Raw genomic sequence first — 22,931 nt, forward strand, 5'->3', positions numbered from 1 at the left:
GAGCCCTGGCACGTGTGGGTGTGAGTAGACATGACAGCAAACACCACCACGTGTTTCCAAAGAGGGTCCATCTGCTCCTGGGACTCAACTGAAGCAATGGGACGAGTGTGAATGGTGTGTGGGGCTCGGTGACAGCGGTGTGTCGTGCCGTGCCTGACGGGCGGCTGGGGGAGGCTGTGTTGAAAGCACGGCCTGTGGATTCAAGAATGAAGGGCATCGAGTGGGCGGCTTCCTCTCAGCTATCTGAGGGGGGAAACATTTATATCTCGGGTACGCATCTAAAGTTGTACCAAATTTAAAAAGTAAACGGCCGGGGGAGATGAGATGGCTCCACGGTTAAAGACGTTTGCTTGCAAAGCCTGCCGGCTGGGGTTCGGGACCCAATTCCCCACTACCAATATAAAGCGAGACGCACAGAGGGGCGCATGCCGTTGGAATTCCTCAGAAATAACAAGGGATTCCAGTGCAATCACGTTCCCTTTCTCTCTTTCTGTCTCATATAAAGTAAAATATTTTTTTTAAATGGGGAGCAAGGGCTGGAGAGATGACTTAGCAGTTAAGGCACTTGCCTGCGAAGCCTTAAGGACTCAGGTTCAATTCCTCAGTAACCACATAAGCCACATGCACAAGGTGGCGCATGCATCTGGAATGCACTTATAGGGGTTCAAGGCCCTGGTGCACCCATTCTCTCCCTATCTGCCCCCCTCTCTCTCTCTCATAAATAAATAAATAAATAAATAAAATTACTTTAGAAAAAGTAAGAAGGAAGAGGGCTGGGGAGAGCCCTCAGTAGCGAAAGGCCTTGCTCCCCAGCCCCGTGGGCCTGAGTTCAGTTTCCCAGGCACCCTGCGAAGCCACACTGGAAAGAGGAAGAACGAGCCACCTTTTCATAGGGTACTTGCAGGAGGTCCAGCACGACGGAGTGAGCGCCCATGTTCTTCAGTAACCGCTGATGCTGACTCCGACATTTCTTGTTCTGCACACAGAGCTTGCTGAGCCTTAGCAAAATCTTTAGAAAGATGAAGGGGAAAGCATTAAACCCAGCAAACCAAACAGCACCCCCCCCCAGCCCCTCGTCACGCAGACGCCAGCGGGACGGAAGCGCTTCCCATCGGCTGACCTCCTTGACGACCCCGTAGTTGTTGCTCTTGACGCTGTCGATCTGAGGGGTCCTCGCCCCGTCCTGCACAGGGCTGAGCATGTGCGATTCCTGGAAGAAACACCAACATTCCACAGGTGCTCTTGCAATAATTGTGTTCATTTTATAACAAATAATAAACGTGGGTGCTCGTGACCGTAATTCAACCGAAATGCTTATTTTGCACTTCTTTTTAAATTTCAGGAAAAGTTCCTTGGGCTGGGGAGATGGCTCAGCAGTTAAAGTGCTTGCTTGCAAAGCCTGACGGCCTGGGTTTGACTCCCCAGTACCCATGTAAAGCCAGATGCACAAGGTGGCACAAATGCCCGGAGTTTGTGTGCAGCGACAACATGCCCTGGTACGACCATGCTCTTCTCTCCTCCTCATTTTCCTCCCCGCCCCCCTTGCAAATAAATAAATAATATAATATATTTTTTTATAAAAACGTCTCTCACTTGGGCTGACAAGATTGTTCAGTGGCTAAGAACATTTGTCATGTCAACACGAGGGTCTCTAGGGCCGAAGAATGCCAAGTTTGACTCCCAGAACCTGCATTTAAAAAAAGCTGTGGGGGGCTGGGGAGATGGCTTAGCGGTTAAGCGCTTGCCTGTGAAGCCTAAGGACCCCGGTTCGAGGCTTGATTCCCCAGGACCCACATTAGCCAGATGCACAAGGGGGCGCAGGTGTCTGGAGTTTGTTTGCAGTGGCTGGAGGCCCTGGTGTGCCCATTCTCTCTCTCTCTCCCCCCCACACCCCCGTCTTTCTCTCTGTGTCTGTTGCTCTCAAATAAACAAACAAAACAAAATTAAAAAAAAAAAAAAAAAGCTGTGTGTGGCCACATACATCTGGGGCTTGGTAAAAGACAACAGCTGCTGGGCACATGCCTTTAATCCCAGCACTCAGGAGGCAGAGGTAGGAGGATTGCTGTGAGTTTGAGGTCACCTTGAGAATACATAGTGAGTTCCAGGCCAGCCCAGCCCAGCTAGAGGAGTGAGACCCTACCTCAAAAAAAAAAAAAAAAAAAAAAAAAAAAAAAAAAAGACAACAGCTCCAGGTTGAGGGAAATCCATGGATGCACTATAAGAACAGGATAGTTGGGTGTGGTGGTGCAGACCTTTAATCCCAGCACTCGGGAGGCAGAAGTAGCAGGATTGCTGTTGAGTTCGAGGCCACCTGAGACTACAGAGTGAATTTCAGGTCAGCCACGGCTAAAGCGAGACCCTACCTCAGACAACCCATAAAAAAGAAAGAAAGAAAAGGATACCCGATGTTCTCCTTTGGCCCCCGCATGGGGCATGTGTATCTGCACATCCACATGTACACATTACATATCACACACACACACGCCCCACATACATACTGTACACACACAAAGCATTCTTCAGCTTGAATGAGACAGAACTTACTACTACCTATTAAAAACCAAATTAATGCCAGGTGTGGTGGCACACACCTTTAATCCCGGCACTTGGGAGGCAGAGGTAGGAGGATCGCTGTAAATTCGAGGCCACCCTGAGACTCCATAGTGAATTCCAGGTCAGCCTGGGCTAGAGTGAGACCCTACCTCAGAACCCCCCGCACCCCCCAAAAAAATTACAGGGCTGCAGAGATGGCTCAGCAGTTAAAGGCACTTGCTTGAAAATTCAGACAGCTCAGGTTCAGCTCCCCAGTTCCCACGCAGATGCACAGGCACATGCATCTGGAATTTGTCGGCGGGGACAAGGCCCTGGCAAGCTCCGCTCGTTCTCTCCTCCCCATCTCTCTCTCTCTTACAAGATAAACGACAGCGCTGATCATTAATGAAGGAAAATTAAAAAGAAGAGTCCTGCACATGCTGCTTGTAAATACGTGTGTGTTTCACGCCCCTCGTGATTGTATTGTGTCTGTGTGAGAAGAACATGGAGGGTGAACAGGCTCTTTTGTCATGAGGGTAGAGCATCTGGAAATAGCAAGTGAAGGAGCAAACCCCAACAGCCAAGCACATCTCAGGGAAGAAAGTAAAGGACAACTTAACCCCAGGATGGGCTGCCCGGTTACCATGACATCTGTGAGAGTCACCACTTGGGAGAGACCAAGCATGTTTAGAAATAAATGCAAGAAACTGGGACATGAGTTAAAAGTAAGATTTCAGTGCAATACATTCATAATGCTTAATTATAATTAGCTGACACATCCTTACAAAAAGCAAATACAAGTCATGTGCATATTTTTAATATGACCGTTTGTAACCAACCATATGAAAGCTCCAATCACTTAGAATCCCATATAGAATATATGCCAAAACTGGCACTGGATCATGATGAATGAAGCTTAAAAAGTATCAGTGAAGGGCTGGAGAGATGGCTTAGCGGTTAAGCGCTTGCTTGTGAAGCCTAAGGACCCTGGTTCGAGGCTCGGTTCCCCAGGTCCCACGTTAGCCAGATGCACAAGGGGACGCACGTGTCTGGAGTTCGTTTGCAGTGGCTAGAAGCCCTGGCACGCCCATTCTCTCCCTCTCCCTCTATCTGTCTTTCTCTCTCTGTGTCTGTCGCTCTCAAATAAATAAATAAATAAATGAACAAAAAAAATATTTAAAAAAAAAAGTATCAGTGAAGCCAGGCGTGGTGGCGTACGCCTTTAATCCCAGCACTGGGGAGGCAGAGGTAGGAGGATAGCTGAGAGTTTGAGGCCACCCTGAGACTCCATAGTGAATTCCAGGTCAGTCTCGGCTAGAGTAAGACCCTACCTCAAAAAACAAACAAACAAAAAAAATATCAACGACATGTTCCCTTGGCTGGTGAAACGGCTCAGTGGTTAAAACCACTTGCTTGCAAGAGCTTGCTGCAGGCTGAGTCTCAGCCCACGTTCACATCCCCAGCCCCCACATCGAACCAGATGCACGGGGCGCATTCATCTGGAATGCATGTACACTGGTAAGAGGCACTGGTGCACCCATTCCCTCTTTCTCTTTCTCCTTCCTTGCAAATAAATTAATAATTAAAAAAAAAAAGATAAAGTCCCTCTAACCGGAAAGTTACAGCCTGCCTGAGAAAGCACAGAGAAACAAGGGAACAAAGATTTGAGCAGAATACAATTCACTCTTCAGGTCAGAGAGAACAGCTATACCATTTTTTTTGTTTGCTTTTTTTGTTGTTTTTTTTTTGTTTTTTTGTTTTTGTTTTTCAAGGTAGGGTCTCACTCTAGCCCAGGCTGACCCGGAATCCACTATGTAGTCTCAGGGTGGTCTCGAACTCGCAGCAATTCTCCCACCTCTGCCTTCTGAGTGCTGGGATTAAAGGCGTGCGCCACCACACCCAGCGAGAAGAGCTACATGAAGGGAGGGCACGTTCAAGCCAAGGTCCCGCACAGATGAAGCTGATCTAGTGAAGCAAATGGGACGTGTCGGGAGGGGGGGGCGGGGGGGGTTGGGAGGTACTTTCCAGGTGAAGCCCTTTGGGCAAAGGTAACTCAGGTAGAACGAACAAAGCACTGTGCAGAAAATGAAGAGACCTGAGCCTGAACGTGAAAAATGACCGGGCCCCTCCTGACTTACCCTAAGCACAAAGTGCCATTGGGACGGATGTCACGTTCAACCTGAGTCAAATAGACCCTAACCTCTTCACTTGGGGGTGTGGGGCCCCGACATTTGATAGGGAGCCCGATCTAGGCTCAGGGGGAGAAAAAAGATACACAAGAGAACTGACGCAATTTCATTTTCCCAAATCTTTTCTTCTTTTCCTATGGAGCATCAGGATCTATCACACACTGAGAAAGGAAAGGAAACACCACACTGGCCATGTTGGTCAGACAGTGCTGATGAAAGGCTGTGGCGAGCCCCAGACGGACCAGTGACCAGGTCGGTTTGAAGCCACTTATCAGTTTGCATTTCCTCTTTTGCTTCCTTTTTTAATTTATGTGTGTGAGCACACGCGCGTGCGCGCACACACACACACACACACATTCACACACACACACAGGAGGGCTTTTTACCACTGCAAAGAGAATGCCAGATGGTTGTACCACTTTTGGGGTCTGGCTTTGCTTATGTGGGTGGCTGGGGAACTGAATGTGGGACTTTGTAAGCAAGTACCTTTATTTAATCACTGAGCCATCTCCCAGTCTTTCTTTTGCTTCTTTTCTGGAAAATACTGTGCCACAGCTCCTGATCTGAACCTCCCCTGGCACTATCCTAGCCAGCGGGGGGCATTTCCAGCATCATGACTGACCTGTCCACCCCCTCCTGTGTCTCAGAGAACCAAACATCTGACTGAGGGGTTTTGATCATGGTATGGTGACTATATGTTGGACGTTGTCAAGAAAAAGTTTAAAAATGATCATAAAGTGAAAGCTGAATTTTGATAAGGCTGTTTCTCTGTTGTTTTTTTCTTTTTCTCTTTTTTTTTCCTTTCAGAGAAAAAAGAAGAAATATGAAAGAAAACCAAATTTGTACCACAAATCAAAATGTTACAAAGACAAAAGACTGCTAAGGTGGAAAGAGCTTTCTGGAACTGTCACCTGTAGAGAGAGCCATTGAAAACAACAGTCAGAGCCTAGAAGACAATGATTTAAAGAAAAAAAACAGAGGGTTTTACCATGGGATAGTTTTTATAATCATGGAAAATGTTAATAAAAATTGAGAAAAAAAAACAGCCAAGTCTTGTTGGAAGAAAAGTAATCTTAGGAGAGAGGACAGCTCAGTGGCCCAGCATATGTGAAGCCCTGTATTCAAACCTCAGTGCCATTAAAACAAAGAAGGGGCTGGAGAGATTGCTTAATGGTTAAGGCACTTGCCTGAAAAGGACCCAGGTTTAATTCTCCAGGTCCCACATAAGCCAGATGCACAAGGTGGCGCATGCATCTGGAGTTCATTTGCAGAGGCCAGAGACCCTGATGCACCTATTCTCTCTCACTCTCTCTCTCTCTCTTTCTCCCGTTCTCTCTGTCTCAAATAAATAAATATTTTTTTAAAAAAAGAAGAAGAGCCGGGCATAGTGGCACATGCCTTTAATCCCAGCACTTGGGAGGCAGAAGTAGGAGGATTGCTGTTGAGTTTGAGGCCACCCTGAGAGTACATAGTGAATTCTAGGTCAGCATGAGCTAGAATGAGATCCTACGTCAGAAAACAAAACAAAACACCAAAGAAAGAAAAAGAAAAGAAAGAAAGGAGATGCTGGGCAAAATCTATACCACATCATAAAAAGTTTGCTTTAGGGCTGGAGAGATAGCTTCGCGGTTAAGGCACTTGCCTGTGAAGCCTAGTAACCCAGGTTCGATTCTCCAGGTCCCTCCAGGTCTCTCCCTCCCTCTCTCCCTCTCTCCCTCCCTCCCTCTCTCTCTCTCTCTCTCTCTCTCTCTCTCTCTCTCTCTCTCTCTCTCCTTCTCTCCGTCTCTAATAAATTAATAAATTTTTTTAAAAAAAAACAGTTGTCCTTAGTTCAACCTAGGAAAATAATCAGAAAATTGCTAAATTCCCCTCAGTATAAGAATTATGAAGAATAATAACTTCAATTAAAAATTGCCAGCAGCCAACAAAAGGAGGCAACACTGGAGAAAACCAACAAACAACCCCTTTTGGTTTTGGAAAGTACCCGGTGCAGCTAACTGAACAGCATAGTAACCCCCAGAACGCGTGGGTGGTTCTAGGCCGTGGCCAGGGCAACTTGGGATCATGCAAGCTGTGTAGAATCAAGTCGCGTTCCCTACCCTGAAAATGCTTTCAGTAAAGGTGTTGAAAGGGCGCTGCAACCTCCGACCTTCATTACATTCTACACAGTGCAAAGAACAAAGCCAATGACCAAATCCACAAAGCCCAAAATCTATTCTAAAATAGCACAATATTAGAAAGGTCCCAGCACTGAGCAGGCCCGGAAAAACTGTGAACAGGGGGCACGTGTCCCTTGGATGCTTGACAACCCCACCAGGTAAAGCACAGTGTTGGGAGAACGCATGTACGCTCTCACAGCGTGTGCCTATCATCTAGACAATGGACTTCTTCTAGTGCAATACAGGAGCAAGCTTATGTGGCTTCACAGAGATGACTATATTTGTCTGTTATTTTATTTATTTATTTGTTTGAGGGCAACAAACAGGGAGAGAAAGAGGCAGAGAGAGAGAGAATGAGCACGCCAGGGCCTCCAGCCACTGCAAAGGAACTCCAGACACGTGCGCCCCCTTGTGCATCTGGCTAACGTGGGTCCTGGGGAATCGAGCCTCGAACCGGGGTCCTTAGGCTTCACAGGCAAGCGCTTAACCGCTAAGCCATCTCTCCAGCCTGAGATAACTATATTTGTAATTATATCCTGTATACCCAAACGTAAGCCTGTAGCTTCAGAAACAAGACAGCAAGAGTCTAAAACTGGTCGGAAGCAGAGATACAAAGAGTGAATTTACTTCCAAAGAAAGGTTCCTCCCATTTCTTTTCCTTTTCCTTTATTTAAAAAGAAATTGTGAAGCCAGGCGTGGTGGCGCACGCCTTTAATCCCAGCACTCGGGAGGCAGAGGTAGGAGGATTGCCATGAGTTCAAGGCCACCCTGTGATGACAAAGTTAATTCCAGGTCAGCCTGGATCAGAGTGAGACCCGACCTCGAAAAACCAAAATAAATAAATAAATAAATAAAAATAAATTATGAAGGGGGGGCAGAAATGCTTGTATGAGTAACAAAATTGATATAAGAATGTAATATTGAATGACTCCATAGCAAGCTAAATACTGGCACCCATTAATGGGGCTCCGGCTACTTAATCTAAGCAGAAACAAGCAGAGCTTTAAAACCAGAATTTTCCCGATCCTGCTGTGTAGAGCTGTGTGGCACGCATGGCTGCAGGATTAAAACAGCCGGTGCGTGTCTTGTCCTCACCCCAATCTACTGCAAGGTGCAGGCAGTCCGCCCTTCGCCGCGCTGGCCAGTCACAAAGATGGCTAAGCCTCTACTCAGCATCTGTATGCCGGGCCTTTGCTTTGAGTAACCGTCCTCCAATCCCATCAGTAGCATCACTAACCAACTAGACTCACTCCAATTTTAGATACCACCGGCTGCCCTTCCCTCCTGCCCACGTGCCTGCAAGCATACGGAAAAGATCTGAAGGCTAGTCTTGCAGAATTCCATGGTCGGTCAGATGAGCGTTTAGTTGGCTCTTCAGGCTAAATGCCCCTGCCCCTGTGCCCACCACCACCAAAGCAACTGAATGTGAGCTCTTGGCAGGGTGGTGTGGTAATGTGAGCTCTTGGCAGGGTGGTGTGGTAATGTTTTCTTTTGTTTTTTTTTTTTCTCTCTCTCTCTCTCCTCCTTATGAGTAATGCCAAGTAGCAATCATTTTGGAATATACCTAGAAGATAACAGGATCCTAACCCCCAGATCTATGTGTCTGGTCTTGCATGAATTTGGGCCACTGGGGTGCCACAGAGGGCAGTCTCTGCCTCCCTGGAAGGCAGCTTGAAAGTATGGGCCAAGACTCCCATGGGTTGATGAGGCTGTGTGCCCATGACCGGCGGGTAACTCCCTGCCACATCTGCCCTCAACCCACATCCAAATCCCTTCCCTTTCGGAGAATGAATACTCTCTTACCCAAGCCTGCTCTCCCTCCCTCCATCCTGAGGCAAACACAAGGATCTTTCTGATTCACTGGTATTGCCTGGGAGCATATTTTATGAGTGTTAATCTCATGTCTAGGAAAATGCACCCGATTTCCCTTCATGTCTGTAGCACTGGTGAGCGAGGTAAAAGAAAGTGTGTGCCCATGGGCAGCCTGCTCCTCCGCTTTGCCCGTCCCCTCTTCTTCCCCCTCCCCCTCCTCCTGCCCTTCCTCCTCAGGCTTTGGGAAACAGGGGGGAATATACTGATGGTGGCCAGGGACAGCCTGCTCCTCCTCTTCTTCCTCATTCTCTTCCTCCTTCCCCCTCCTCCTCCTCAACAAGCTTTGGAAGGTACTGGGAATATATTGATGACAGGTAGATTCAATATAAACTAAGAAGTTCTTTCCAAAAAAAGCTACAAAAGGAATCTGCTATCACACAGGAAGTTTATTTTTCTTCTTCTTTTTTTGTTTTTGAGATGAGGCATTGCAGTTCCCAGGCTGGTCCTGAACTCCTGGCCTCAAATAAACTTGCTGAGTCTCCCCCGCTCCCCCCCCCCCACCGCCCCAGTAGCTGGTGTAACAGGTTCATATCACCAGGCCCAGTGTGTCCCAGGGTTTTTCTGACAGGACAAAGTGGATGACTGTAACCTCACCAGAAAACAAGTAGAAAAGATTGGCAACCACTTCCTCCATAGAGCAGCATGCGGTCACAAAGCGCTGGACAGGAAGGAAACGCAGCAGGGCGATAGAGCCCTTAGCAATCCTGTGTCGCATCTGTGATGTGAAGTTCCCCTGACCACAATGACACACCCAGGCGGGCCATAAGAAGCTGTATGTATAAATAGGATGTGTAACCGGACAGAGTCTGCACTTTCTTTTAGATTCATTCTTTTTTGTTGTTGTTTATTTTTATTTATTTATTTGAGAGTTACAGAGAGAGAAAGAGGCAGATAGAGAGAGAGAATGGAAGCGCCAGGGCCTCCAGCCACTGCAAACGAACTCCAGACGCGTGCGCCCCCGCGTGCATCTGGCTAACGTGGGTCCTGGGGAATCGGGCCTCGAACCGGGGTCCTTAGGCTTCACAGGCAGGTGCTTAACCACTCAGCCATCTCTCTAGCCCTAGACTCATTCTTGTCTAGCCAATAATTACAGATTCGTTGATGCCTAATCTAGCCTATAAACATATGCTGTCATGTAAGGCTATCAACTTGGGTTGCTTCCTTGATAAAATGCCTAGTGATAAATCATACAAAATCATAAGGTCTCCAGAAAGAACTTGTATCGAACTAAGAACAAACAGAGGCTGGGATGGGATCAGTGGTAGAGAGTGTGCCTACATGTGGAGCCCTGGGATTCAATCTCCAGGATAAGAAAGAGAGAGAGAAAGAGAGAAAGGAAGGAAGGGAGGGACAGAGGGAGGGAGGGAGAGAAAAGAGGAGGGGAGAGGAAAAGGAGAGGAAAAAAAGAGAAAAAAGAAAATGGCCACATTGTTTAGGGTTAGATAATAATTGATCTTTAAACATGAAGAGCAAGGTTAAGCTCATGGTAAAGCAGCATGATTTTTCACGTTGGAAAGAAGCAAGGAAAGAGTCTGGTTGTAGAAACAAATTCAGGACACGCAGGCATTACGAAGAAGAGGTTCTTACACTGCACCAAGTCGGATGTGGGGGTGTCTAACATCAGCCTCCGGCTCCCACACACACGCGTGTACACTACACACTCACGTCCACACACATACAACACACAACCACACACACACAAAAAAAAAAAAAAAATCAGCTCATCGAGAGTAATTAGTGCTGTGGAAACAAAGGCTGTGTGAAATTATGTTCCCACCATACAGAATCAAATATCCCTCTTCCAGCAATGCTTCTAGAAGACTGGGCCTCCTTGCCGACGTCATCAAAAGGAAGAAAAGCAGAAACAGTGAGCAAACAACAGAATACAGACTTTACTTTAAAAGGGATGTGGGTCGGGCGTGGTGGTTCACGCCTTTAATCCCAGCACTCAGGAGGCAGAGGCAGGAGGATCACTGTGAGTTCAAGGCCACCCTGAGACTTCATAGTGAATTCCAGGTCAGCCTGGGCTAGAAACCCCCCCCCTCAACAAAAGAGAAGTGGGTGTCCATAGGTTGCACTCCCCCAACCCAGGCTCTTGCACGCCACCCTAATTAGACTCAGTGGCCACATGGACACGCACCCAGAGGCATCAAAGTAGGACTAGGTGGAAAGAAGGGGTTCCGTGGAAGGTGGGGGAGAGAAAGTAATGAGGTGATTATGGTCAAAACGCATCATGTACCTGCACAAAAATTGTCAAAAAATAAGTTTTAAAAAGCAGTGTGCTAGGCTGGAGAGATGGCTTAGCAGTTAAGCACTTGCCTGTGAAGCCTAAGGACCCTGGTTCGAGGCTCGGTTCCCCAGGACCCACGTTAGCCAGATGCACAAGGGGGCGCACGTGTCTGCGGTTCCTTTGCAGCAGCTGGAGGCCCTGGTGCGCCCATTCTCTTTCTGTCTCTCTCTCTCTCTCTCTCTCTCTCTGCCTCTTTCTCCCTCTGTCTGTCACTCTCAAATAAATAAATAAATAAATAAATAAACTATTTTTTTTTTTAAAAGCAGTATGCTAAAAGCCAGGCGTGGTGGCGCAGGCCTTTAATCCCAGCACTCGGGAGGCAGAGGTAGGATGATCGCCGTGAGTTCGAGGCCACCCTGAGACTACATAGTGAATTCCAGGTCAGAGCCAGAGTGAGACCCAACCTCGAAAAGCAAAAAAAAAAAAAAAAAAAAAAAAAAAAAAAAAAAAAAAAAAGCAGCGTGCTGAAGAAAGCTCAATGACAAAACCCAAAAGCAAAACCACCCAGCAGACACGAATCTAGACTCACTGCTCACGGGTGCTCAGACAGACACAGAAGTGAATGTGGGGGTGTGTAGAAACAGAAAAGCAAACCCAACAAACGAGACCCCAAACAGAGAACGTGAGCAAGGGTTTCTCTCTGAAGCTGCTTCCCAGCTTAAAGGAAGAGATGGGTGGGCAGGAAGGGCAGCCCTGACTTAACCCTCTCAGACACAGCGTGCTAAGCTCTCATCCCTATATTTAGCAAACCAACATTTGAATGTGATGAGTTAGTAATTGCTGCTAATGCTGCTGACACGGTCAATGGTCAACTTATGACCCTGCCCAGCCTTTAAGCTTTCAGGAATGACAGGGCAGAGTCTTCAGTGCCCTGGAAGAGACCCTTGACAATGGGAACCAATACTAGACATGACTAGCAGAGCTCAGAGAAGCAGAGACGCAATGGGCTCGGGAGATGATGAAATTGTCAGCTGCCTGGTTCACAATCGGCTGCAGTCAGGGGGTCGTTTGGGATCACACGCTGCGACGGGTGAAATGCCTGAAGATGGGCTTCAATTCCCCTCTGGACCTATAGATTATACAGAACCTACACCAAGGTAAAAAGGAGTTTGATGTCCCCATGTTGGGTGTTATAAGGAGGCAATGCTACAGTCCCTCATATTTTTGTTTATTCTGACAACCACCAATTCCTTGGCACTTAAGTTACAGAGCAAATTTTCTTTCACTGGCAGCCAAAGAGCCATTTTTCAATGGAACCCAGGCTTTTCAAACACCTTTCACCACTCAGCCTCTCAATTGGGGAAATTCATTTTCATCTGCAGTAAACTTCATTTTGATGAGGAACTGCACTGGCATTTTATCGTATTAAAAAAGACAAGCGGGCTGGAGAGACGGCTTAGCAGTTAAGCTCTTGCCTGTGAAGCCTAAGGACCCTGGTTCAAGGCTCAATTCCCCAGGACCCACGTTAGCCAGATGCACAAGGGGGCGCACGCGTCTGGAGTTCGTTTAAAGTGGCTAGAGAACCTGGCGTGCCCATTCTCTCTCTCTCTCTCTCTCTCTCTCTCTCTGTTTGCCTCTTTCTCTGTGTGTCTGTCTGTCATTCTCAAATAAATAAATAAAAATTTTAAAAAAACAAGCATCATTGAAAAGACACTGTACAAACCAAAGCACTCAGGGTTTGTAGCAGGCTTTGCTTCGAAAGGAACCTTTCCCCCAGTCCTTAAAGACCTTATTCGATAACTATAAACACAGGAGAGCTAAACTGTAGACCTAAAATAAAATGCAACAGCCACATTAAAATTAAAAAGAAAGCTTTCATGTGATTGAAAAACATGCCCCTTTATTTCCGAAGGAAGAAAGGCAGCCGTGCTCTGTGGTCCTCTGATGTCACGTGAGCACAAAGCACAAGCGTTGCGAGATATTCTAGGACAATGGCAAGGCCTGTGTCGCAGCCTCGGAGACACTCACTGATCACAAGGGATTATTATTTGCGTGGTCCACGCTGCATGCTACCAGCTGTTCCCATTGACCCGCGATGTGTCCCTTCCTGTTTACAACGCACCGCCGCCGTCCTTGGCTGCTGGCTCACTGGCTCGTGTACCATCGCTGCGCAGAAGTGAGGGCCTGGGTAGTTTCTCTCAATTCGTCCTGAAATTAACCCAGTCCAATGGACCATGCCCATTTCTTGATCTGCACCGTTCTGGTTTCTCCATCTGCCTGCCCGTGTAGATTTCTTACATCACCTCCCTCATTGGTGGCTTCAAATCATCATCTCTGAATTTGTACAAGGGACTCTTTTTGTTTGTTTGTTTTTTTGGTTTTACGAGGTAGGGTCTCACTTTAGCTCAGGCTGACCTGGAATTCTCTATGTAGTCTCAGGATGGCCTCGAACTCATGGTGATCCTCCTACCTCTGCCTCCCGAGTGCTGGGATTAAAGGCGTGCGCCACCATGCCCGGCCTGTACAAGGGACTCTTAAACGGCGCCTACCTTGTTCCTTATGTTTCTGAGCCATCCTGGCTTCCACAACATGAAACTCCCCGAGACGATTTAGTCACTCCTTACCCAGGTAACATCAGGGTCTCCTACTTCTCAGACACTTTGATGACAAATGGCTTACTGACAGCTGCTGCTGTTCTTGAATATATTATAACTGACTCCTCTCTATTCTTCAGAACAGGTCTATGCTGTGCGCCGGGACCAACCCCTTCTTCACGGTCACAGGCAAACACTTGCCCTTCCTTTTCCGAACCACGCAAGTCAGAACAGAATCGCACTGATGGGTCTCCATGCTGTGCACTAATCCTTGGAGAAGAGACACATCTGGCACAAAAGAATGGATTCTAGATAACTGTTGCAGTCCGGTTCGCATTGCTGGTAGAAAGCACCCAACCAAGAGCAGTTTCTGGGAAAAAGACGTTTATTTTGGCTTACAGGCTCAAGGGGAAGCTCCACGATGGCAGGGAAAATGATGACATGAGCAGAGGGTGGACATCACCCCCTGGCCAACTTAAGGTGGACCACAGCCACAGGAGGGTGTGCCCTCAGCGAGGGATTGCTGGGAGGCTCCCACTGCGAAAACCCAGTCAAGAATGGGTCTGGATTGCACACGCCCGCGCTGCAAAGAGCCTAGCTGGAGGGGCGGAATTGGAATGCCAGAGACTTGCTGGTTAGAATTATCGGACTTGGAGATTTGTCACTGGCTAGAGTTGCTGGACTTGAAGCTACAGAGTTTGATGTTTGCCCTGGTTGTTTTAAACCTTGTCTTGGTTGAATGTTTCTTTGCTATGCCCAATGCCACCTATTGCAGTGTGAATATTTATTCTGTGCCATTATGGGTTTTTTTGAGGTTATTTTTTTGGTATTATGGCTCAGTTAAAAGATCTTGGACTATGAGGATGTATGAACATCATTGGAATTGATAAAAACTATGGGGACTTTTAAAGTCAGACTGAATGCATTGTATTTTACATCATGTATGGATATCAGTTTATGGGGGCCAGGGGCAGAATGTGGTGGTTTGATTCAGGTGTCCCCCATAAACTTAAGTGTCCTGAATGCTAGGTTCCCAGCTGATGGAGATTTGGGAATTAATGCCTCCTGGAGGGAGGGTATTGTTGGGGGCGGGCTTATGGGCTTTAAAGCCAGTTTTCCCTTGCCAGTGTTTGGCACACCCTCCTGTTGCTGTGGTCCACCTTATGTTGGCCAGGGGATGATGTACACCTTTTGCTCATGCCATCGTTTTCCCTTGCCATCGTGGAGCTTCCCCTTGAGCCTGTAAGCCAAAATAAATCTCTTTTTCCCAGAAGCTGCTCTTGGTTGGGTGATTTCTACCAGCAAGGCGAACCGGACTACAACAATAACCAACTTGAAGAACGGAAATGAGAGGTTCTGGTGTGTAAGTCAGTGTGCATGCTGGCAAGAGACCGCAAGTTCAACTGTGTTTGAAAGAGGGACTTGACTCTTGAGGAACATGACAGTCAGTCAAGGCTCCTGGTGATGCACACACTTAGAACCCAAGAACCAGTGCACCAGCATGAGAAGGACAGGCACAGGGACCAAGAAGGCCGAAGAAACGCTCACTGTCAAACGGAACACGCCGAAGTCAAATTCAGAAAGAAACTCTTCCTGCACAAAAGTGACGATAAAACATTTAAGGTCTCTCTCTTCAGCAGGGAAAACAGAAATCATGGGGGAAAAAATATCAATTGCAGAACAATAACAAGCCCTGCATTCGCTGCTGACTCTGAGGGCTTTAGTCTTTGCCTAATAACTGATATTTGAGATTTTATATGAGGGAAGGAGCAGACGGGTGGGGGGGGGACTGAAGGGTGAAGAAGGGAGGGAGGGCAGGAGAGAGAAGAGAGAGAGCAAACGAGCCCAAGGCTGGATCTCAGAAAGACGAGAGGTCTAATCAGAAACCGCAGAGGCAAGAGCATCAACGCAGATGTCACAGTTAGAGTCAGGAAGACTGAGACCATAGGACAGACAAGGGGTACATGTCTTGGCCTTGGCTCTGGTCAGAGCTGAAGGTAGGGAAATCCTTGAGCTATACACAAGACAAATCCATTCTCAAGATTTGCGGCCAAAATTCCCACTAATTAGGAGATCTCCAAATTCCAAAAACCCAAACTTCTATTTGATTGTTACAGAACGTAATGTCCCAACGCGCCTCACAGAAGCAAATGCAATCTTCTCTAGACTGGACCAAAGCCTCACAAGAAGCGCACAGGTTCCAAAGAAGGTGTGCACTTAACAACCACCAAGTCACCCACTCAACACCTGCACAAAGACTTCTCAAGGACTTCGGCTCGAACGGCTGACAACTGCCAAAGAGCCTATCTATGACAGAACAACCAGGTTCCAGTGGTAAATCTGTTCTGAGCGCAGTACTGCATATGCAGAAAGAACAGTTCCCAGAGACACCCCTACCCTCCACCTATCGGGGGCAAAGTACCCGGAAGCCAGGTCAGAGCTTCAGCCCACGAGGCTGCAGAAACCAGGCGGTCCACAAGCCCCAGATGCAAATCTTCAGACAGGTTCGCAGGACGGGAGCAACGTGGGCTCAGAACAGCAGCAGCAGCGCCCCCTGGCAACAGGCTGGTGCAATCACAACGACTCTGCCTCCAGCAACTCTTGTCTCAACCCCCATGACTGGGGTTAGATCATGCTAATAAGTTAAGAGTTCAGTGCTTATATGCTTATATGTGTGTAGGTGCATGTGTGTGGGCAGGCGTACATGCGTGTGCATGCATGTGGAAGCCAGGGTTCAATGTCAGGTGTCATCTTGAATTACTCTCCGTCTTATTGTTTTGAGACACGCCTGATGCTGATTCTGCGCCAATTCTGCTAGGCTAGCTAGGCAGCAAGACCCAGGAGTCTTCACATCTCTACCTACTCAGAACTGGCGTTACAGGCACACCACATAATGCCCTGGTTTTATTTGGATGCTTGGGATACAAACCCAATTCCTCACATAAGCACTTTAACAACTGAGCCATCCTCCAAACCTAACTACTTCAACTTTTAAAGGGCATATTTTTTGCCTACACATGTGAGAATCTAAGAACTCATTTCCAAATAATTCTGAGCCAAAGGTTAAATCATAATGGAAAGTTTAAAACACCCAATATTGAGCAATAATAAAAAAGAACATCTGTCAAAATTTTGGGAATGTGGATCCCTGACACACACGCATGCTCTCTCTTCTCTCTCCCCTCTCCCTCTTTACCAAATAAAATAAAATATTAGAAAAAAAGAAAAGAAAGGCTTCTTCTAAAAATTCTGAAAAATCTGTCAACACAAAAAGTTAGAGGACAGTACAACATGCTCAAATAAAAGCAAAACCAGACTGTCAGCAGAAACAAAAGCAAATTCTTTTTCCAAGATGAATATGTCACAGAAAACTCTGGTAAGACTGAGCCAGATAAAAGAAAGGAGACATCGGATAATCATATGGAGAATGAAAATTCCATATGAAGGAAGTAGAAATTTAAAAGACAGTGCTGGGGAGGCTGGGAAGATGGCTTAAGAGTGGTTAAGGTGCTTTCTGGCAAAGCCAAAGGAGCCAGGTTCGATCCCCCAGGACCTATATAAGCCAGATGCACAAGGTGGCACATGCATCTGGAGTTCATTTGCAGTGGCTGGAGGCCATGGCACACCCATTCTCTCTCTTTATCTCTGTCTCTCTGTCTCTCTGTCTCTCTGTCTCTCTCTCTCTCTCTCTCTCTCTCTCTGTGTGTGTGTGTGTGTGTGTGTGTGTGTCTTTCTCAAGTAAATAAATAATGTTAAATAATAAAAAAGAGAGAGTGATGGGCTGGAGCAATGGCTCAGGGGTTGGTTAAAGGTGCTTGCTTGCAAAGCCTGGTGGCTCCCAGTTCAATTCCCTAGTACCCATGTAAAGCCAGATGCACAGGGTGGTACATGCGTCTGCAGTTCATCTGCAGTGGCAAAAAGGCCCTGGCAGGCCCATTCTTGGTAAAGCGTATGTATAAAAAAAAAAAAAAAATACAGTAAGCACCATGTTCAACAGAGAAATAACAAAGCAATTCTGTTTAACTAAGGAACAAGACACGAATGTCTGTTACTACTGCATCTACTTAACACTGTACTGGAAAGTCCTGAAAACGTAATGAAGCAAGAAGCAGCAACAGGTGAAAAGTTACATTCACAGTTGAACGTACAGCATCACCACACTGTGAAGTCAAAAGACACTTTAACATTAGCACGTGTGCACAGTTGGTAGGTCCTAACTGCCTCCACATAGAGAACTTAGCTGTTTTTTGTTTGTTTGTTTGTTTTTTTGGCTTTTTTATTCCATTTTTCAAGGTAGGGTCTCGCTCTAGCCCACGCTGATCTATAATTCACTATGTAGTCTCAGGATGGGCTTGAACTCATGTGAACCTCCTACCTACATCTGCCTCTGCCTCCTGTATGCTGGGATTAAAGGTGTACGCCACCATGCCTGTCTTTAAGTGTTTTTTTAAATAAACATTTTATTTATTTATTTGCAAGCAGAGAGAGACTGAGAATCAGAGACAGACAGACAGAGAATGGGCACACTAGGGTCTCCAGCAGCTGCAAACAAACTTCAGCTGCATGACCCACTCTGTGCTTCGGCTTTATGTGGGCCCTGGGGAACTGACCTGGGGTCGTTAGGTTTTCCAGGAAAGCCATCTCTCCAGCTCTAGACTGTGGTTTGGTCTCAACTGGAAGGCGAAGATAAGCAGCAAATAAACACAGTGAAACATGCTCCTCGGGTCCTCAAGCACATGGGCAATGCAATGAAGGGAAAATCACACCAGGGATGATACATCAAGCACACCCACATATTACAATGGGAAAGTAAAGAAGGGAAGGCTGAGCAGACACTAAGGCCGAGCTCTTAGCAGCAGAGCTTCATTGCACGGGCGCAACATGACTCATCTTCCAGAGGCTCAGCTCAGTCTCTGCCAAGGAGATGGACTTGCGTGGAACGCAGCTGCCGGAAGGACGTTAATTACAGGGCATCTCCTGGAGATGGTGAGGGCTGAAAAGAACATTCCAGTGGTCTTGTGACCTCCGTTATCTTGTCCCCGTCTGTCAGAGTGAGGTCGGGGTGGGAGGGTGGCAGAGCAGCAATGGAAGCTTTGTTGGACAGACACCTTGGTTACTGGACTTTGATATCAGTAGTCCAAGGGTGACCTCCAAATGCCTCTAGACCTTCCAGACGTTTCATTCCTCAAGCTAAACAACTTCCTCACTTCCTTAACTTATCAAACCAGAGCTCAACAAACACATGCCATCTTGACAAACTCTGACTTATGTGAGACCCCTAGAAAATGAGTTGCCATGTGTTAGGATCTCCTCAGTTAAAACACTTGCTGGGCTGGAGAGGTGGCTTAGCGGTTAAGCGCTTGCCTGTGAAGCCTAAGGACCCCGGTTCGAGGCTCAGTTCCCCAGGTCCCACGTTAGCCAGATGCACAAGGGGGCGCACGCGTCTGGAGTTCGTTTGCAGAGGCTGGAAGCCCTGGCGTGCCCATTCTCTCTCTCTCCCTCTATCTGTCTTTCTCTCTGTGTCTGTCGCTCTCAAATAAATAAAGAAATAATTTAAAAAAAAAAAAAAAAAACACTTGCTCCCTCCTTCCTTACATACGTACAAAGTGCTTGAGACACACACACACACACACACACACACACACACACACACACACACACACCACGAACCAGAACATTACTGTCCACGTGCTGATTGAGTCACAGAGCTCACTGACTGAAGATGTCCTTGGAGTCCATAAGGTTCAGTTCTTTAACAAAGTTTGTTGTAACACTTACAAACACATTCCGCACATGAAAATATCTGCCCTGGGCTAGAGAGATGGCTTATCAGTTAAGGCACTTGCCTGCAAAGCCTAAGGACCCTCCAGATCCCGTGTAAGCCAGACGCACAAGGGCGAGGAGGCAAGCACAAGGTTGCACATGCCCACTAGGTGGCGCAACCATATGCCGTTCAATTGCAGTGGCTGAGGCCCTGGCATTCCCATTCTCTCTCTCGTTCTCACTCTCGTTCAAAAAAAAAAAAAATCTGACCTATGTTATTGATGTAGAAAGTACTAACTAAACAAATTTGCCTCTCCTTTCATAAATGTGTTGTGGAAAACTCTATCCCTGACACAAATTGATCAAAAATATTTCATGGAATCGAAATTCTACATTCCATTACCACATTATAAAGTCACAGGAAAAGTTCCCAAAAATAAAGTCAGCATTTTCTTAAAAATAACTAGTGGCCCTAAGACAGGTAAGAACAAGCAGCCCACCAATTTAACCACCCCCCAAAAAATCCTGAGCACTTCCACAAACATAAGATATCAGTAGGTGGACCTATCTAATTAGTTTATCTTCCTGCAGATTAAAGACAACTAAACTAAGCACCAGGCAGACATTTGAGAAACTTCATGGACTATTATTGCTCCTGATATTCCACTAAAACGCTGTTTAGAAAGCAAAAAGTAATACCATGCATCTAGGAACATAGGAAAAGATCAAATAATTAATTCACTAAAAACTAGAACAAAAGCCGGGTGTGGTGGCACACATCTTTAATCTCAGCACTTGGGAGGCAGAGGTAGGAGGACTGCCGTGAATTTGAGGCCACCCTGAGACTACCTAGTGAATTCCAGGTTAGCCTGGGCTACAGTGAGACCCTACTTCCAACAACAACAAAAAAAGGGAAAAAAAAAACACTAAATTAAATACAACAGAAGATAAAAGCACCACCTAAATGTAACTTTTAACTCAAATATAGATTATTGGAATTTTCATGTCATCAGTAAAATACGTCCTCCCATGAGGATACTTTATAGGACATGCCATAATGAAAGATATGGCTTACAGACTATCAGGAAGTCACCACAGTGAATGGTGGCAATAAAAATTCGTGTGTGTGTGTGTGTGTGTGTGTGTCTGTCTGTCTGTCTCTGTCTGTCTCTGTCTCGGTGTGTGTCTCTCTCTCCACAGGTATCAGCATAACTTCAGCAACTTTCTTCTCTTTTCTTGCTATATCCTGATTCCAGACAGGTGAGGTCAGAGACTAGAATTAGGCAAGAAATGTGTTTAGGAATTTATTAACATAGCAGGTATAAATAGTGTTCTGTAGCTCTGGTAGATTTTCCCTTATCAACAATTGTGGTTACATAACTGGCTTTATTTTCAGGGGTTTGGAGAGATGGCTTAGCAGTTAAGGCACTTGCCTGCAAAGCCTAAGGGACCCAATTTGACTCTCCAGATCCCACGCAAGCCAGACGCACAAAGGTGAGTCAAGCGCAAGGTCACGCATGCCCACTAGGTGGTGCAAGCGTCTGGAGTTCAATTCTACTAGCTGAGGTCCTGGCACATCAATTCTCCCTCTCTTCTTTCTCTCCTGCTCTAAGTACTGTCAGGATTACTTCCCAAAGGATCCTGTGACGCACCTCATTTGGTTCTTCGCCTCCTTTTACTTGACTTTCGCCCACGTCTCCGTGCTCATAGCTGCTGTTCTTCTCCACCCACAGCTCGGATTTTTCCACAGTCAGCCGAAGCTGGTCCAGGTCGGCTTTGATCTGCTTGTAGTTCTCTACGTCCTGGTTGGACACCAGTAACTGTACCTGGACACAACGGGATTTCATTTAGCACTTAGTGTCCACATGCAGCCTCCTGGACAGCTAAAGTCCTGTCATGTTTCTAGAACATTCACGAACGCATTAGTTGCATATCGACCATGAAAAACTTACCGAAGCCCAATCAATGATCTCACGTGTGAATAGGAAGTTAATTTGTTTCCGTGTGTGTGTGTGTGTGTTCATGCGTGTTAGTGCAGGCACACATGTGTCATGGTGCACATGTGGGGGTCAGTCCTAGCCCTCTACCTCCCTTGAGGCAGAGACTCTCGCTGTCCACCACACTGCTTTCCAGACTTAGCTGGTGTGGGAGCTGCAGATGCAGGCTCCTGTCTCCGCCTCCCTCCTTGCCTCAAGGTTGGATTACCCACTTTATATGGGTCATGGGATCCACAACTGAGCCATCCCCAGCCCTTCACGTTTTTGGTTTTTTTTTTTAAATGTGGGCCCTATCAAAACGTTTCAAAGTACTGGGCTGGAGAGATGGCTCAGCGGTTAAGATGCTTGCCTGCAAACCTAACAAGCTGTGTTTGATCCCCTGGTATCCATGGAAAGCCGGAAGCACAAAGTAGCCGCGTGCATGTGTGGTTTGTTCGCAGTGGCTGTTGGCCCTGGCATGTCCAACCTCTCTTTCTCTTTTTCCCTCAATCTCTCCCTCTTTCTGCTTGCAAATAAAACAATAATAAATAAAATATTTTCAAAAAAAACTGCACAAAGAACTGGAAAGTAAACTAACATAAAAGATAGTCAACTCCAGTTTCATGGCTCCTGATGATTTTTCTGAGACTCTATGTGTCTGTTTGAAAATAAAAACGAAAATACATGGAAGAAAACATCGGTACAAACCAAACGTCACCTTATAATTTATATGTACGGTATGACATATGCATGTGTATCTAAAAACATGGGTTTAGATGGCTACCTTTTTGTTATTTCATATTCATTAGCACACTTGCAAAACTTCCTAATACAGGTCTATATGCCATTCATTACATTAAATGTTAGTGAAACAATTGCAAGATTAACATGTTATTCAAAGACCATGAAGAAAAAAATATCAAATCCTACACAACCTGTTTCTTGTGGATTTCAGCATTTTTTAATCATAAAATTATTTATTTCAGAATGGCTGTTTTTCATACCTATAATAGATCAATAATATTTAGGGGCAAAATTTAATAACAGTGTTAACAAAATTCCTAATATATTATTGCCCCAGTGCCTTTCTAAATCTCAGTGTCTGTCATTTTTATTAAAGATATTATCTAAAGATTGTCTGTGAGGATTCATTCTAACACAGATCATGTTGTAACATAGATAAGGCCATATCTATCTTTAAAAGCAGAACGTGAGGGCTAGAGAGGTGGCCCAACAGTTAAGAGTAAGGTGTTCGCTCATAAAGTCTAATGGCCGGAGTTCAATTCCCAGTCCCCACGTCTCAAGTTTGTTTGCCCCAACGGGAGGTCCTGGTGTACCAGTTCTCTCTCTCTACTGGGCATGTTGGTGCATGATATAAGTTTGAGGTCAGCCTGAGAATACATAGTGAATTCCAGGTCAGCCTGGGCTACAGCAAGATCCTACCTCAACAACAACAACAACAACAACAGAACATGGAGCTGCAATGATAGGTCAACAGTAAAGGCATTTCTTGCAAAGCCTATCAGCCCATTTTCAATTCCCCAGTACTCATACAAAGCCAGATGCACAAAGTGGTGCATGTATCTGGAGTTCATTTGCAGTGATAAAACGTACTC

At 46.2% G+C, this 22,931-nt stretch overlaps 1 protein-coding gene across 2 annotated transcripts in view; it reads right to left on the minus strand.

The window, feature by feature from the left end:
- Positions 1-22,931, minus strand: part of Itpr2 (inositol 1,4,5-trisphosphate receptor type 2) — a 457,151-nt gene that overhangs the window by 246,657 nt on the left and 187,563 nt on the right. For both annotated transcript variants that reach the window (XM_045139538.1, XM_045139536.1), the window contains exons 26-28: positions 20,992-21,165; positions 1,121-1,210; positions 884-1,009 (exon numbers count right to left, since the gene is read on the minus strand). In XM_045139538.1, the coding sequence (XP_044995473.1) occupies positions 884-1,009; positions 1,121-1,210; positions 20,992-21,165 (390 nt within the window). The remainder of the gene's footprint in view (positions 1-883; positions 1,010-1,120; positions 1,211-20,991; positions 21,166-22,931) is intronic.

The sequence above is a fragment of the Jaculus jaculus genome, chromosome 22, assembly GCF_020740685.1.
Source record: "Jaculus jaculus isolate mJacJac1 chromosome 22, mJacJac1.mat.Y.cur, whole genome shotgun sequence".
NCBI lineage: Eukaryota > Metazoa > Chordata > Mammalia > Rodentia > Dipodidae > Jaculus > Jaculus jaculus.